Source organism: Scyliorhinus canicula, chromosome 8, assembly GCF_902713615.1.
Source record: "Scyliorhinus canicula chromosome 8, sScyCan1.1, whole genome shotgun sequence".
Taxonomy (NCBI): domain Eukaryota; kingdom Metazoa; phylum Chordata; class Chondrichthyes; order Carcharhiniformes; family Scyliorhinidae; genus Scyliorhinus; species Scyliorhinus canicula.
This window is the reverse complement of record NC_052153.1, coordinates 91306904-91325571: the sequence shown is the minus strand read 5'-3', so window position 1 is coordinate 91325571 and position 18668 is coordinate 91306904. Positions and strand designations below refer to the sequence as shown.

General features: G+C 47.5%; 1 protein-coding gene across 1 annotated transcript in view; it reads left to right on the top strand.

The window, feature by feature from the left end:
• Positions 1-18668, top strand: part of vps13a (vacuolar protein sorting 13 homolog A) — a 634190-nt gene that overhangs the window by 253279 nt on the left and 362243 nt on the right. Inside the window, 1 exon segment of the mRNA XM_038803880.1 lies at positions 17108-17187. Within this exon segment, the coding sequence (XP_038659808.1) occupies positions 17108-17187 (80 nt within the window).

Here is an 18668-nt window from a genome sequence, read left to right as displayed (position 1 = left end):
TGAATGGTCTTCAGTTTGATTTAGTGATAGTATATGTTTGTTGTAGCCCCATTCTTTAAGGTCAATAAAAATAGTTTATTTTAAAAATAGATTTTACCACGGAATACCAGCAAAGTTGTTATATTTACCAGTGAGTGGTGCATTAAAAGATCAGCTGGAAGTGATCTGTCTGAGTGTTGTTTCTGCAGCAGATAGTCCCGAACCTACTTGTTAATATAATGAATTGCCCTTTATTAACCACTCTTCACAACTTTGCATTGAAGCATTTTTAAGCAATTCCATGCTGGACATGCAATTTGCAAACTTGACTTTATTTATGATGGAATAACTTCTACTAAGGTTCCCTGGCAAGTTATTTTTCTTCTCTTTGCCATGTTCCTCCATCAACACCATGAAGATGATCAGCTACTATTGAATGGAATTGAAGGGACATGTTACTGTTGCAGTAAAGTGTAAAGTTAGACAAAAGTTCTCTACATCCAGAATGGGTGGTATTAAACCATGATGTGAAACGGCAAATAACATTTTTTAGTCAAAATGATTACACTCAACAGGAAACCTCAATAAGGTAAAATGAAAGCTCTTGAAAGGAAATTAATTTGTGATATACATAAAGACTGTTGTCCATATTTTTAAATACCAGGTCCCTCTGGCGCTCCAGCCACTTTGGAACTTTGCCTTTTATATTTCAATTCTTTCTACCAAAATTAATCATTGAACATTTCACTGCATTAAATTTCATCATTTCACCCAACCTTACTAGTTGATCACTATCCTCCTATAGTTCACAATACTTCTATGTTTTCTATCATCTGCAAATTTTGAAAGGGGCAGCAGTAGACTTGTATACCAATTCCTAGATCATTAATGAACATCAAGAAAAGCAGAGGAACCATGGGGAACCCCACTATTTACCTTTATCCAATTTGAAAACCAACCATTTGACATTCTCTAAAACCAATGCAAGCAGCAGGGGGGGGGGGGGGGGGGGGGGGGGGGGGGGGGGGGGGGGAGAAGAGATCATAAGGCGGCAGAGATCATAAGGCGACAGTGAAACTTTCATTCTGTTTCTCTCTCTGCTTGGCCTGCTGAATTTTTCCAGCATTTTCTGTGATTTACAGCATCTACCGTACTTTGTTTCTAAGACATTCTACACAACTGTTTCCTGTCACTGAACTAATTTTTATCCCTACGGCTACTATCCTTTTTTTATTCCATGGGATCTAACTTTGCTGACAAATCTGTTATGTTGTATTTTGTCAAATGCCTCTTGGATGTCCTTGCACACCACATCAACCACATTACCTTAATCAAAGCTCCCTCTTACCTCCTCCAGAAACTCGAGCAAGTTAGTTAAGCTTGATTTTCCGTTAAAAATCGGTCAAGGCTTTCCTGAATTATTCACATTTGTTCAAGCAGCTCCTAATTCTTGTGCTCTTGTGTTAATTTTGTCAGACAGAATTTTTCAAAAATAAATTTAGAGTACCCAATTATTATTTTTTTTCAATTAAGGGGCATAGAACATAGAACACTACAGCGCAGTACGGGCCCTTCGGCCCTCGATGTTGCGCCGACCTGTGAAACCATCTGAAGCCTATCTGACCTACACTATTCCATTTTCATCCATATGTCTATCCAGTGACCACTTAAATGCCCTTAAAGTTGGCGAGTTTACGACTGTTGCAGGCAGGGTGTTCCACACGCCTACTACTCTCTGAGTAAAGAAACTGCCTCTGACATCTGTCCTATATCTACCACCCCTCAATTTAAAGCTATGTCGCCTCGTGTTGGTCATCACCATCCGAGGAAAAAGACTCTCACTCTCCACCCTATCTAACCCTTTGACTATCTTATATGTCTCTATTAAGTCACCTCTCAGCCTTCTCCTCTCTAACGAAAACAACCTCAATTCCCTGAGCCTTTCCTCGTAAGACCTTCCCTCCATACCAGGCAACATCCTAGTAAATCTCCTCTGAACCCTTTCCAAAGCTTCCACATCCTTCCTATAATGTGGTGACCAGAACTGCACGCAGTACTCCAGGTGCGGCCGCACCAGAGTTATGTACAGCTGCAGCATGACCTTGTGGTTCTGAAACTCAATCCCCCTGCTTATAAAGGCTAGCACACCATATGCCTTCTTAAAAGCCCTATTAACCTGGGTGGCAACTTTCAGGGATTTATGTACCTGGATGCCGAGATCTCTCTGATCATCTACACTACCAAGAATCTTGCCATTAGCCCAGTACTCTGCATTCCTGTTACTCCTTCCAAAGTGAACCACCTCACACTTTTCCGCATTAAACTCCATCTGCCACCTCTCAGCCCAGCTCTGCAGCTTATCTATGTCCCTCTGTATCCTATAACATCCTTCAGCACTATCCACAACTCCACCGACCTTCGTGTCATCTGCAAATTTACTAACCCATCCTTCTACACCCTCTTCCAGGTCATTTATAAAAATGACAAACAGCAGTGGCCCCAAAACAGATCCTTGCGGTACACCACTAGTAACTGAACTCCAGGATGAACATTTGCCATCAACCACCACCCTCTGTCTTCTTTCAGCTAGCCAATTACTGATCCAAACCGTTAAATCACCTTCAATTCCATACTTCCTTATTTTCTGCAATAGCCTACCGTGGGGAACCTTATCAAACGCCTTACTGAAATCTATATACACCACATCAACAGCTTTACCCTGATCCACCTGTTTGGTCACCACCTCAAAAAACTCAATAAGGTTTGTGAGGCATGACCTACCCTTCACAAAACCGTGTTGACTATCGCTAATCAACTTGTTCTTTTCAAGATGATTATAAACCCTATCTCTTATAACCTTTTCAATTTAGAGTGTCCAATTCACCTACCCTGCACATGTTTGGATTGTGGGGGTAAAACTCACGCAGACACTGGGAGAATGTACAAACCGCACACAGACAATGAAGGGCCGGGTTTGAACCCGGGTCCTCAGCGCCATAGGCAGCAGTGCTGACCACTGCACCATCATGCCGCCCTTTTGAATTAGCCTCAGGAAAAAGTTTTAAGCAAATATCTAAGAATCTCAGAATTTGTCATGGTACAGAAGGTTCAAGTCTGGACTGGCTCTCCAAACGACCCTGCCTTTACCCATGCCCCTGCTATTCAAACGATTGTCTAATGACCCCTTGAAAACCTTGATTGAACCTGTCTCCACCATGATTCCAGGCAGTGCATTCCAGATCCGAATCATTTGTGTGAAAAAGTTTTTTTTTCTTTCTTGCGTCACATTTGCTTCTTTTGCAAATCACTTTAAATCTGTGCCCTCTTGTTGTTGGTCATTTTACGAGCGGAAACAGTTTCTCTGTCCATCCTCATGATTTTGAATGCCTCTATTAAATCTCATTTTAGTCTTCTCTCCAAGGTGAATAGTCTCAACCTCTCCAATCTATCTTCATAACTGAAGTTTCTCATTCCTGGAACCATTCTTGTAAACTTCCTCTGCACTCTCTCCAATGCATTTATGTACCTCCTGTGGTGTGGCACCCGGAACTGTATGCACTACTCCAGCTGATGAGGTCACACTAGTGTCTTGGATAAGTTCAGCATAACCTCCTTCCTCTTGTACCTTATGTCCCTATTAATAAAGTCCAGAATACTATATGCCTTTATAGTGGCTCTCTCCACCTGTTCTGCCACCTTCAATGATCTATGGCCCTAAGCTCCTGCATTCACTTTTTGCCCTTTATTTAATACTGCATATCCATCTTCTTTCTACCAAAATGCATCACCTTGCACTTCTCCGGATCGAACTTCACTTGTCACCTATCTGCGCACTCCACCAACTTGTCTGTATTCTTTTGAAGTTTCATACTGTCCTGTTCATAGTTTTGTGACAACATCCTGGTCTAGAGCTTGGTCAGATCCATTCAAGCCTTGAGCAGGAGTTGCACCACAATTGAATTAACCAATGATTTTTGGAAAAATACCCAAAGTCTTTGGCCCTTGGCTGCCCAATAATTACAGTCACTAGGTTTGTAAATGTAAACACACTTTTTATTTATAACACAAACTATAATGAAATGTGCAGCAAATACAATGGTTAACTCTTATTTTTTTCCTAATCTCCACAACTTAACTTGCCCCACCCTTTATATACATACATGTGTGCGTGCAACAGGTCTTTGCAGTTTCAGAAATACAGGAGCTCACAGCATTTCTGGCAAAAACATGAGGGGGGAAAATAGAGCAGGTCCTTGTCTCTGTGTGTACAGGTCTCAACTCTGCTTTCCTTTGGTCTCTGGAAATCATCTCACTCAAGCAGAATCTAATCATCACCTGTTACAGGGCAGAACACACCTTTTGGTCAATTATTGGCCACCAGCCAGCTAATTGAACCGAGTCCTATCCCATCTCAAGGGTGCCGAGAAGTCTTGAGTTTTTCTGTCCAATCTAACACCGTGCTCTCTGTTGTAACTTTTGAATTCTTCATTCTGTTTGTTGCTTTGCTTGAAGATACATGTCAATTAAGCCTCCATGGATCAAAAATGACAATGGCAAAAATAAAGAAAGCAGAAATAAGGAAATCAACCGGAAGGATCCTTACAGATCCATTCCCAAAAGGAATGAAACATCAGGGCTCATATGTTTGATTATGATGTATGCAAGACATAAATGATGAGCACATATCCATCCCCAGTTTATAAGTTTACTTCCCAGTCTCTATATTGGGAACTGCTCAGTCCTTAAACCTGTGAAAACACACCCATAATCACATTATCCTTTCCGGGAATGTGTACAACTTTAACATCGAGTTGTTGGGATTCGACTTCCGGGCGGCGAGCTGCGGGGTCGCGCTAAAAGGGGCTCCCGCGGAGTGAAGAGGCCGGGGCCATTATCTCCTCAGCGGGGAGAGCAGGGCAGGGAAGGGGACCCCCCCCCCAACGATATGGCAGGCAGAGGATCCTCGGCGGCGGCAGCATCGGTGGCAGCATTGGCGGCGGCAGCATCGGTGGCAGCATTGGCGGCAGCATCGGCGGCGGCAGCAGAGGCAGTGGCAGGTCCACCCAATCCCCCCCCCCCCAGCGGCACCAGGGCGGCAGCGGCCCGGTCGGAAGCGGGGCTCAGCCTGCGGCAAGGAGGGCGGGGAGGAGCAATGACCTAACCACCCCCAGGGGGAGAGTGCGGGGTGCGATGAGCGGCGACCCGAACGGAGCAGCGGGGACCGACCCCGCCCCCCCCAAACCGGCAGCGACCACCATGAGGCAAGAACAAAGAGACTCTCTCTCTCTCTACCCTGGGTGAGTGAGGGGAAAGGAAGAAAAAGAGAAGAACTTTTACAAAAACAAAACTCAAAAGAAAACTTTTAAAGAGCGGGGAGGGGGAAATATATATATTTTTATTATTATTATTTTTTTATTTTTTTTTCTCTCTCTTCTTGCACTCTCTTGTCCCATCCAAAACAAGCCCACCTAAGAGGAGTTGTATAAAAAGGGGAAAAATAAAGTAGCAAAGGAAAGGAGGGAGAAGGGAAGAGACCAAGAATAAAGATAGGGTGCGGTAAAGGGGGGGAAAGAAATACAAGGGGAGAAGAAAAGAAGAAAGGGAAGTGGGTGGAAAAAATGCCAGAAGAGAGCCAGAGCAGAGGGAGAAGGGACACCAGATACAGACCGGGCAAGGGGCGAGCCAGCTCAGGCGAACGAATCAGCTCACGAAGCAGCGGAACGAAAGTATCGCCGCATCGAAAAGAGCTGGACCAACAGGTGCCCTCTCCCCCGGGGCCAGGGGGGAGCGGGAACTGGAAGGCAGCCTTTACCGAGGTGCTGAGGGAGCAGCTGCAGGTACTCCAGGCAGAAATAGAGGCCGCAGTGCAGGCAGCAGTGGCCAGGGCCATGTCAGGGGTGCAGCAGGCCCTGACCAGACTAGAGGAAAAATTGTATACCCAAGGGGAGAAACTGGAAGCCCAGGAGGCGACCATTAAGGAGCTGGAGAAAGCAGCGACTGACGTGAGCGACTGGGTCACGGCCCTGGAGAAGGAGGTGGCGAGACTGGGCGCAACATGGGAGCCTAAAGGGCAGAGTAGACGACCAGGAAAACCGCTCAAGGAGGCAAAATGTCAGGATAGTGGGCCTGCCAGAGGGGAGCGAGGGTAGAAACCCCACAGCATACGTGGCTGAGATGCTGGGTAACTTAGTGGGGAGGAAATCTTTCCCCAACCCACCAGAAATGGACAGAGCACATCAGTCGCTGTGCCCGAAGCCCAAGACGGGAGCAACCGAGAGCAGTCATAGCTAAACTGCACCGGTACCAGGTTGGGAGACAATCCTGTGCTGGGCCAGGGAAAATAGAGCTTGCAAATGGGAAGGGCACGCCATTCGAATCTATGAGGATCTTGGGGCAGATATAACTAGGAGACGGGCTGAGTTCAACAGAGCGAAAGCAGCTCTCCACAGGAGCAGAGTGTGTTTTGGGTATGCTGTACCCAGCGAAACTCTGGGTCACATACCGAAACAGGGAATACTTTACAGCCCCCGCTGAGGCGAATAGGTTCGTCGAGGAGCACGGGCTGGAAAACAACCAGCGGGGGTAGGAACGAGGGGCCTCGGCAAGGGACAGCGACACGCCGACGGGGGGGTGGGGAGGGGCAAGGCAATGCCAGCCCCCCCCCCCCCCCCCCCCACCGGCAGGAACACCCAGAACAAACCACTGCCCGAGGGACCGCTCCAGGTGGGAGGCCAGGCCCCAGCACGAGGGAACAAGAGTAATGGAGAAGGGAGAGCAGGCGAGAGGGGTGCAGGGTAGGATGGGGGAAGAGTGGGCAGAAAACCGTAGAAGCCAGGCAGGGGAGAAGCGAGACAATAACCCCCGAGAGGGGAGCCACCGTACTAGCAGGAAAGTTAGCGCCGGGGGCATGCAACAAAGCAGGGCTGCAGCGCACACCCCCAACAGGGGGGAAGGCGCCAGGCAGGGGATGGGGGGGAACACCCGTCAAAGTCGGGAGAGCAAACGGGGACAGGAATAGGGGATAGAGGGGCAAAGGAGGGGTATACGGGGGAGGAGGGAAAAGGGAGAGACGGGGGGGGGGGCACACAGGGAGCGAGAGACCGGGGAGGGGAGATGCAGGGAAGGAGGGACAAAAGAGGCCAGAAAAGGAACAGGGCTACAAAGTGCCACAACCAAGGGCTCGAAACAGGGAACCGCTGCAAGCACCCACCCAGTACAGTCTGTGGGCAAAGGGAGCCCCCAGAGTGCAGGGGACTACCCGCGTGGCGGACACACAGTGGACGGCCATGGCGGGTGCCCCCGGGACAAGGGGAAACCCCGGAGCGCAGAGACCCGACCGCATGGGGAGAGCAGTGACAGCGGCCATCCTGGACGGCCCTCTAACAAAGGGAAACCCCGGAGGGCAGGGGCACGTCCACCAGATAAGTGTGGTTAATCCCACAGGAGCAAGGGGGCAGAAGCCCCCCCACCAGGATAATCACCTGGAATGTAAGGGGACTTAACGGCCCAGTGAAGAGATCCAGAGTCCTCACCCACCTCAGAAATATGAGGGCCGACATAGTCTTCCTCCAAGAGACGCACCTGAGGGAGCAGGACCAACTGCGGGTAAGAAAGGGTTGGGTGGGACAAACCTACCATTCCTGCTATGGGACAAGGGCCAGGGGGGTGGCGATCCTGATCGGCAAGAGGACGATGTTTAGGGCGACAAAGACGGTTACAGACCCAGGGGGGCTGTATGTCATGGTCAGTGGGGCCCTGGATGGGGCACCAGTAGTTCTAGTCAACGTGTACGCGCCCAACTAGGACGACACGAGTTTAATCAAAAAGACCATGGCAGAAATCCCGGACATAGCGACGCATCGGCTAATCATGGGGGGGACTTCAACTGTGTACAGGATCCAAAGACGGACAGATCAAACCCCAAAACGGGGGAAACCTCAAGCATGGCAAGGGACCTCAGTCACTTTATGGAGCAGATGGGAGCAGTGGACCCCTGGAGGTTCGCCCACCCGGGGGAGAAAGAATTCTCCTTCTTCTCCCCAGTACACAACGTGTACACCAGAATTGACTTCTTTGTGGTGGGGAAAACGGTGCTTCCAGGGATAGACAAAGTGGAATACTCCGCAATTGTGATATCAGACCACGCTCCACATTACATGGACGTGCGGCTAGAAACGGGAAGGGCCCAGCGCCCCACATGGAGGTTGGATGGTGCCTTACTAGCTGACAAGGCCTTCAGCGAAAGGATAGTGCGGGCCATAGCAGAGTACAAGGAGAACAACCAAAACGGGGAGGTCTCACCCTCCACGTTCTGGGAAGTGCTAAAGGCCGTACTAAGAGGGGAAATCATTGCCTTCAAAGCGCCAAGAGATAGGGAGGAAAGGGTGGCTAGGCAGAAGGTGGTCGACTCCATACTGGAGGTAGACCATAAATACTCCGAGGCCCCGACCGTAGAGATCCTGCCGGAGAGGAAAGAACTACAAAGGAACTTTGACCTGCTCTCCACCAGGAAAGCAGTGCACCATCTCAGCCAGGCGCGCGGGACCCTGTACGAACACGGAGACAAAGCCAGCCGCCTGTTGGCACACCAGCTGAGAAAGCAGGCAGCCACCAGACAAATTGCGCAAATGAGGGGTACCGGAGGCACGTTGGAAACAGAACCAGAGAGGATTAACAAAACCTTCAAGGCCTTCTACCAAGAGCTGTACACCTCAGAGCCCCCAACGGGGAAGGCTGGGATGAACTGGTTCCTTGATGGACTGGACATACCAGTCGTGGGAGAGGGCAGAAAACGGGACCTGGAAGCACCACTGGGAGAGATCATGGACAGCATTAGCTCCATGCAGACGGGGAAGGGACCGGACGGATTCCCGGCGGACTTCTACAAAAAATTCACGACAGCGCTGGCCCCGCACCTGCAGGAGATGTTCACAGACTCGCTAGCTAGGGGCACGCTGCCACCCACGTTAGCATAGGCCTCAATCTCGCTGATACCTAAGAAAGACAAAGACGCAACGGAATGTGGGTCATACAGACCCATCTCACTGCTGAATGCAGCCGCCAAAGTACTGGCCAAAATCCTAGCCAAAAGGCTAGATGACTGTGTACCCGAGGTGGTCACAGAGGACCAGACGGGCTTCGTCAAAAGTAGACAGCTTACCACGAACATCAGGCGCCTGCTGAACGTGATAATGACCCCCTCCGGGGAGAGAACACGAGGTGATCGTCTCCCTAGACGCTGAAAAGGCCTTCGACAGAGTCAAATGGAAATACCTCATAGAGGTACTGGAACGGTTCGGGCTTGGAACAGGGTTCACCACTTGGGTAAAGCTCCTCTACAACGCTCCCATGGCGAGCGTACGGACCAACAATACCAACTCCCAATACTTCCAGCTGCACAGGGGCACCAGACAAGGATGCCCACTGTCCCCGCTGCTGTTCGCACTAGCAATCGAACCACTAGCAATCGCGCTCAGGGCAGCAAAAAATTGGAGGGGGATCCAAAGGGGAGGCAGAGAGCACAGAGTCTCACTCTATGCCAGGGGTGGGCAAACTATGGCCCGCGGGCCGCATGCGGCCCGCCAAAGGTCTTTATGCGGCCCACCAAGATCAAGTCATTAAAAAAAATAAAAAAATAAAAATTTTAAGGTTAAAGGAAGGGGGGGCTGTTGGGTTACTGGTATAGGGTGGATACGTTGACTTGAGTAGGGTGATCATTGCTCGGCACAACATGTGTTTCATGTGAAGTTTCTACTTTAAAATATTAATTAATAAAAATTAATTGCTTTTTTTTCTTTAAAAACCTTTTATTTTGGCTATTTTAAATATTAATTATTTTACTTAATATACTATGCGGCCCTTTAAAATTGTGACTTTCTGAATGTGGCCCTTGCACGGAAAAGTTTGCCCACCCCTGCTCTATGCAGATGACCTGCTCCTCTACATCTCGGACCCACAGAGCAGCATGGACGGAATCATTGCGCTCCTGAAAGAGTTTGGCGCCTTCTCGGGCTACAAACGCAACATGAGCAAAAGTGAGATCTTCCCAGTACACCCGCAAGGTGGGGGCAGCACTAAAGGGGCTGCCGTTCAAACAAGCCCAATACAGATTCCGCTACCTGGGGATCCAAATAGCCCATGACTGGAAAGGGATCCACAAATGGAACCTCACCAGTCTGACGGAGGAAGTAAAAAAGGACCTGCAAAGATGGAACACACTCCCACTCTCGCTCGCGGGGAGAGTCCAGACGATCAAAATGAACGTATTACCCAGGTTCCTCTTCCTGTTTAGATCCATTCCGATCTACATCACCAAGGCCTTTTTCAAAGCGCTGGACAAACTAATCATGGCGTTCGTATGGGGGGGGTAAAAATGCGAGGATCCCAAAGAAGGTCCTACAAAAAACAAAATCCGGGGGGGGGCTAGCCCTCCCAAACCTACAATTCTACCACTGGGCAGCAACCGCCGAGCGAGTAATGGGATGGATCCAGGAGCCAGAGGCCGAGTGGGTGCGCGCGGAGGAGGCCTCCTGCATGGGGACCTCCCTCCGGGCCCTCGCCACGGCAGCACTCCCATCCCCACCCAAAAAACGCTCCAGCAGCCCAGTGGTGACAGCCACCCTCCAATCCTGGAACCAACTGCGGCAGCAATTTGGCCTGACCAAAATGTCGGACAAGGCTCCCATCTGCAACAACCATAGGTTCACACCAGCACTGACTGACGCCACCTTCAAAAGGTGGAGGCAGGACGGAGGGACACTGATAGTCAGGGACCTAGACACGGATGGCAGGATCGCAACACTGGATGAACTGACAGAGAAATTTCGGCTAGCCAGGGGGAACAAGCTACGGTATCTGCAGCTCAAAAACTTCTTCCAAAAGGAGACGAGGACGTACCCACAACCGCCACGACAGACACTACTGGAAGACCTACTGAACGCAAGCATCCTAGATAAAGGGAACTGTAGCGACATGTATGACCGACTGGTAGAAAGGGCCGACACTGTACTGGATGCAACAAGAGAGAAATGGGAGGAGGACCTGGGGATTGAGATAGGGTGGGGACTCTGGAGCGAGGCACTGCATAGGGTCAACTCCACCGCCATGTGCGCAAGGCTCAGCCTGACGCAAGTAAAAGTGGTACATAGAGCCCACTTAACAAGAACCCGTATGAGTAGGTCCTTCCCGGAGGTGGAGGGCAGATGTGAACGGTGCCAAAGAGGCCCGACCAACCACGCCCATATGTACTGGTCTTGCCCCAGACTTGTGGAGTACTGGACAGCCTTCTTTGAGGCTATGTCCAAAATGGTGGGGGTGAGGGTGGAGCCATGCCCGATAGTTGCGGTCTTCGGGGTTTCTGACCAGCCAGATCTATTCCTGGGGAGGAGGGCGGACGCCCTTGCCTTTGCCTCCCTGATCGCCCGCCGTAAAATCCTGTTTGGCTGGCGGTCAGCAGCACCACCCAGAGCTGCAGACTGGCTGTCCGACCTCTCAGAATCTCTCCAAATGGAGAAAATCAAATTCGCCATCCGAGGGTCAGACGACGGTTTCCACAGAACGTGGGAGCCATTCATGCAACTGTTCCGGGACCTGTTTGTGGCCAACGAACAAGAGGAAGAATAGCCGGGTGGCCAAGAATCAGGGGAAAATGGTCAGGAGTCGGGAGAAGGTAGCCGGGGCATGGAGGGGAGAGATGGACTGGGAGGGGGATCGGCTAAACCTGAGGAGGGAAGGGCGAACTACGGAGGGAGAGGGGGGGAGGGGGGAAGACAGGTAAACCTGGGGAGAGGGAGGTGAACCGTTGGAGGGGGGGGCAGGGAAGCGGGAGCCGGAGGGAGGACATGGGATGCCAAAACGTGCATGACATTTCCAGGAGCGGGGAACGAGGAAACTGGAGATGGAGGACGGGAGGAGCGGCAGAAGCGGGGGCGAGCGTGGGACGGCAGCGAGACCCGTCCGAGAAGGGCGGGCGACAGCAGAACACAGCACAGCCCCCCCTTGCAGGCCGTCGCCTACTTCTGTGGGATGGGTAATTTTGCCAGATGTACAGAGATGCCGCTGTCGAGCTGGTGCACAATACCCCACCTGTTATTCCATTGCATATGTTATTGTATTTTTTTTATGTTGGGGTGTGCCCCCCTTCTCTAAATGTGTGTGTGTGTGTGTGTGTATATATATATATATATATGTGTGTGTTTCTTATTCTGTGTACATAACGGTAATTATACCTTGCTCAAAAAAACCCCAATAAAAACATTTATAAAAAAAAAAAATTGAATTGTTGTACTAATGAGCTCCAACGGAATAATGAATTCCGTATTTTAAACATCTCTATAAACGCAAGTGGATTATGATCTGCATAAACTAAGGTTTGTTTATCTCAATGGCCGTAAGGGGAATGTGCTTACGAGACCGGAGTCCTTGTACACCAGTTAATGAAGATAACCATGCAGGTACACCAGAAGAATGCTGGACCTATACCACAGAACTGAAGGTCTCGTAGCACTGCCCCTACTCCCAGGTCACTTTATTGGTCTGGAAAAGTCCAGGGCAGCCAGCAACGGTTCGTCCACTAACCTGGCCTTCAATCTTCCAAACTCTACTTGGTGTTCTGTTGACCACAACATTTCCACTTGCTTCCGCAACAAAGCCAACATGCACGGTATTTCAATCTCTAACTGAGCGAGCCTCCATGAGTTCAGATGAGACATGTGTAGCTTTATTGGTTCAGAATTTCTTATGTCTACATCATGATTAGTTAACAGAAAGAGCCCTGGTGTTTCCCTACAACTCTCTATTTTTTAGTATCTTTATTATATCTTTCCTTTGTTCTTCTGTTGATCAGTTTACATCTTTGGTTTTAGAACTCTCTAATCTCTTCAAACAATGTCTTGTTTTAACATTCTTCAAAGGCAACATGCTTCATTTTGTCAGGAGGATCTTTCAATTAATATTTATCCAAATTTCGAGAAATTTCTGCAGCCAAACTACAAGCAGTTTTGCCAATGCTGAGGGAAACGTTTGATTCATTCTAACTACAATTTAGGTGAAACAATTTTTCTTCTGGAGGGTAGCTAATGTAACTCCACTAGTTAAAAAGTGAGATAGAGAGAAAACAGGTAATTATACATCAGTAAGCCTGACGTCAGTAGGGAAAATTCAAGTATCCATTATCAAAGATTTTCTAGCAGAGCACTCAGAAAATAGTAGCAGGATCGGACAGAATCAGCATGGATTTATGAAGGGGAAATCATGCTTGACAAATCCACTGAAATTCTTCGAGGATGTAACTAGTAGAGTTGACAAGGGAATGCCAGTGGATGTAGTATATTTGGACTTTCAGGAGGCTTTTGACAAAGTCCCACATAAGAAAATAGTGTGTACAATGAAAGCGCATGGGATTAGGGGTAGTGTATTGAGATGGATAGAAAACGGTTGGCAGACAGGAAACAAAGAGTAGGAATTAACACGTCTTTTTCAAATTGTCAGGTAGTGATTAGTGGGGCTACCACAGGAATCAATGCTTGGACCCCAGCTATTCACAATATATTTTAATGATTTAGATGAGGGAGAAAAATGTAATATCTCCAAATTTGCAGATGACACCAAGTTAGGTGGAGGGTGAGCTGTGAGGAGCATCCAGAGATCCTTCAGTGCGATTTGGACAAGTTGAGTGAGTGGGCGAATGAATGGCAGATGCAGTATAATTTGGATAAATGTGAGGTTGTCCACTTTGGGAGGGAAAACAGACAATTATCTCAATGGCCATAAGGGGAATGTGCTTACGAGACCGGAGTCCTTGTACACCAGTTACTGAAGATAACCATGCAGGTACACCGGGCAGTAAAGAAGGTAAATGGCATGCGGACCTTCATTGCGAGAAGAATCCGCTATAGGAGCTGGGATGTCTTGCTGCAATTATACAGGACTTGGTGAGGCCACACCTGGGATATTGTGTGCCGTTTTGGTCTCATTTGAGGAAGGATGTTCTTGCTCCAGAGGGAATGCAGCAAAGTTTTACCAGACTGATTCTGTGATGGCGGGACTGACATACGAGGAGAGATTGAATCGCTTAGGATTGTATTTGCTGGAGTTCAGAAGAATGACGGGGATCTCATGCAAACCTATAAAATTCTACCAGGATTGGACAGAGTAAATGCAGGAAGGATGTTCCTGATAGTGGGTGTGTCCAGAAACAGGAGTCACAGTCTTAGGATACGGGGTAGACTATTTAGGACATAGATGAGGCAAAATCTCTTCACCAGAGAGTGGTCGGCCCTTAGAATTCATTATCGCAGGAAGTAATTGAGGCCAAAACATTGTATGTTTTCAAGAACCAGGTAGATATAGCCCTCAGGGCAATGGGGACCAAAGGATATGGGGGATTAGGCTATTGAGTTGAATGATCAGCCGTGATCATATTGAAGGTAGAACAGGTTCGATGGGCCGAATGACCTCACATTGCTTCTATTTCTATGTTTCACATCCCCGCCAAACCACCTGACCCTTATCTTAAATGCCCCCTGGTCATTGATTTCTCCACCAAAGGAAAAAATCTTCTTCCTGTCCATCTCCTAATTTTATGCATCGTAATCATGTCCCCCTCCAAAGGAGGACTTGTAGTTTTCAGGTGGTTGTGCCCCACCCAATGATGCTCAGTCCGATTGCTGCCCAGCTCCTCACTCTCTGCCTGGCTGGCTTCTGGCTTTGGTCAAGTCGCTCTGCTCTCACTTGCTGCTTCCCAATTCCCGAGACATGACGCCAGCACTTACCTACCCTTATTCACACCTCCCGACTGCTGTACTGCTGACTTTTTGCTCGGGTGGCCAGACCTCGACCACTGTGTGTGCTCCTGGCTGGCCCTTGGTGCTGGCTATCTGGCCTGGCCTCTGCTCTCTTTTGCCATTGCTGCCCAGCCCAGACTTCACACTCGCAGCCAGGAGCACACATGGTGATTAATGTGTGCTCCTGCTGGATGCTTCTATCCGATTCTCTGAAACACCATGCCGACGCTCGCCTGGCCTTATTCACACCTCTTGACTGCTGCTCTACTCACCCCTCTGCTGTCGCTCGGATAGAAGGGCCTCGAAACCCGACCCTTGATGACTGGCTGGCTGCTGGCTATTTGGCCTGGTGGCCTCTCTTTTTTTGGTTGCCTGGCCTTGGCCCCACTGGTCCCCTAACAGCCATTGGCCGTGCCACTGCTTCACCTCGCTGAAGGCTTTGCAGGCTCTAACCCTGATGTTAGTTTGGCGACCTCACATTTCCTCAGGCTACTCATAAGACCAACTGACAGAGGCTTGGATGCTACTTTGCACCTTTACTCAATGAAAGTCCTAAAACTTCACACCAATTCAGGAGATCTGTGTCTGAACTGCTCGAAGTCTCCTTCACCTCAGAACATCTGGCAAACTGTTTTCCTGCTCTAAAGGAGATGATGGCAATCAGAGCCAGTTGTTCTGTATTGCCTACTGATAGGTTCATAGAGCTACCAAGGCTGTGATTGGTGTTCCACCATGACAGTCACCCCTTCTATAGGACCAACCCCCCCCCCCCCCCCATCATGGCTGGGGCCCCTTTCTGCAGCTGCATGTGTTGCTTGGGAAATCTGCCTCTGCCTCCCCAGTCTCCTCTGCTCCAAAGAACACAACCCCAGTCTCTCCAAACTCTCTTCATAACTAAAACTCTCCAGCCCAGGCAATATCCTGGTAAATCTCCTCCTTCCAGTGCTACACATTCCACCTATAATGTGGATTCCAGAACTGCACACCATATTCCAGCTGCAACCTAACCATTATGTTTTACACAGTTCCGGTATAAGCTCCCTGCTCTTAAACTATACGCCTTGGCTAATAAAGGAAAATATATTTCGGGCCGGAAAGTGGAGCTGAGTCCACAAAAGATCAGCCATGATCTCATTGAATAGTGGGCAGGCTCGAGGGGCCAGATGGCCTACTCCTGCTCCTAATTCTTATGTTCTTATATCATATGCCTTCTTAACCACTGTATCCACGTGCTTGCTACCTGAAGTATTGCGGTAATTTTGATTAGTCCCATTATTTCCAACCCTGTGCATTTTAGTTTGTCCATCAGACGCTAGCATTTTGTAATTTCTTGACATAAAAGGCTATCTTATTAATTCCCTTGATTAATTTCCCAGTCCCAAAGACTGATTCACAAATTTGGATTTGCCAAACATGCCATTTGTTTACTGTTTTGTGGTTATGAAGTGCCTTGGATTGACCTGAGATAATGAAAATGAATTAAAAGCCCAGTGAAGGGGCATGTTTTGGTAAATAGCAAACAAAGTTGCAAAGGAGAAGAACCTGCTGGGAATTCAAAGGACGGCAGTCTAATGGTTGAGCAAGCAGCCATTACTACTGTGTTCGGTGTGTGTTGCAATCTACGGCATGAAAGAGATCCTCGTTGCGATGTAAGCTCAATGCGATTGACCGATTTTATTGAGGGTGAGAACATGTGTTGCAGCATTTTTATTGAGTTGCAATAATGTTGGCTTGAAGAGAGTAGGTAATGTTCTGGGAACATGAATTCAAATCCTAATATGGCAGCATGGGGAAATTTAAATTCAGTTAATAAAATCTGAAATTGGAAACCTGGAAAATCTCAGTAACGGCGCCATTGATTTTTGTGTAAACCTTTTGGGTTCACTAATGTGTTTTAAAGTTGGAAATCCGCTGTCCTTGCTTGATCTAGCAATATGATCTAGCTTCAGATCGACAGCAATGTGGTTGACTCTTAGCTGCCCTCTGAAATGCCCTAATGAGCTACTCAGTTCAAGGACATTTAAGATGTCGGCATTATTGGTAATCCCTATTGAAGGATTTTTTTTTAAAAAAGGTGAAAAATTTCTAGCTATGCAAGAGGATTGGCGAAGTTGAGCCACAGGAATCTAAAGGCATTATTTTGAAAGAGACACGAGGCTGAACGCAGGCACTTGATGTGGAAAGTAGTCCTTATAATGGAGCAGTTGCAAGAAGTTCAAAAATGTAGATGAAGAATCGAGCAGATGTTTTGAAAAACTGTTGGATCTGATGGCAATTTCGTAAGCAATGTAATTGACAGTATATAGAAATTAGCCATTATAATCCAATTATAAAATATTTTTCAGATGTTGACAAGAAACCCGTTTATATTATCACCACACTGGACAATTATGAAGATGATCTCCTTACGATTGAATACATTAAGGTATGAAAGAACATTTGTAAAATGGCATTCGAATCATGGAAGATTTATCTATTTTGCTTGTGGTGACCAATGTGTTAATATCATAACTATCACGTTTTGTCAGTTCTTTTCATCATTATTTGGCTTTGTATTTTTCCACTTTTATTGTTTTCTAATTTTTTTTCTCAGTTGTGCATAACCTCTCTTGGAACAAATAAAAGTCACCCATGCCACGATATAAATTGGAACCATCATCAAATATATGACGTGGAGATGCCGGTGTTGGACTGGGGTGGGCACAGTAAGAAGTCTTACAACACCAGGTTAAAGTCCAACAGGTTTGTTTGGAATCACTAGCTTTTGGAGTGCAGCTCCTTTATCAGGCGAGTCACTCACCTGAGGAAGGAGCTGCGCTCCGAAAGCTAGTGTTAACCTGGTGTTGTAAGACTTCTTACTGTCATCAAATATCCGCATTGAACAAATTAAACTTGCTCATCCCATTTCAACTTTCTTCAATTATAAACATAGCCTGATCTACACTAGCTGGCTTAAGAAATATTTTTAACCACCTGTGTTGTTTCACATTCCTGTCCTGACTAGTCTTAGCAACTGAGCCCAAATTTCCATTTATGAATGAATTTCCTCCTCTTGGTTAACTGTATTTTCAGACTGTGTGGAAAAAAACGCTTGCTCTTCAATTTTCCTGTGATCTAACTCCATCGTCTAATTTTCAGGATATTTAAATCATTTATTTTGTCTCAGGATAGGGGTCACAGCAGTCATAATATGTGGAAACCTTGCAGAACTGCACGTGGCAAATTATTGATCATGCTATACTTTTTGGAACAATTTGTAAAGCTTTCAAAGACTTAAACTGTAGCAGTCAGATGTAGTTCTTTGCAGCATTTAAGTGAGAAATCAACTGCTACTAGTTTTTAGTGTTCTGTTTTGCAGATCAGCTAATAAGAATACTGGGACTTGGGTCAATATATACCCATTTCTCCACATAAACTTTCTAACTTTTCAAAAAATATTTTTTGCCATCCTACCAAGTGGTGTAAGTGAAGGTCCTGCTGATGCTGTTATGGATATTGATGGGAGCAATCTCTTTCTCTAATTTTGTGAGTTATTCTGGTCAGTCTTGCAAAACATGTTTCAAGATTTTCTGAAGATAGCTGTGGATTTTTCTACCTAAATAGGCATAAGAACATGCCATCAGACAGTTAAAAGGTCATGCCATCAGACAGTTAAAAGTTCCATGTATGCCTCTCAAACACTTTCCTCAGGAAGCCGCTCTCTTTCCTGGACAGTAAGAAGTCTTACAACACCAGGTTAAAGTCCAACAGGTTTGTTTCAACACAAAGGAGCTGCGCTCCGAAAGCTCGTGTTTGAAACAAACCTGTTGGACTTTAACCTGGTGTTGTAAGACTTCTTACTGTGCTCACCTCAGTCCAACGCCGGCATCTCCACATCATCTCTTTCCTGGAATTCTCGTTCCTCTT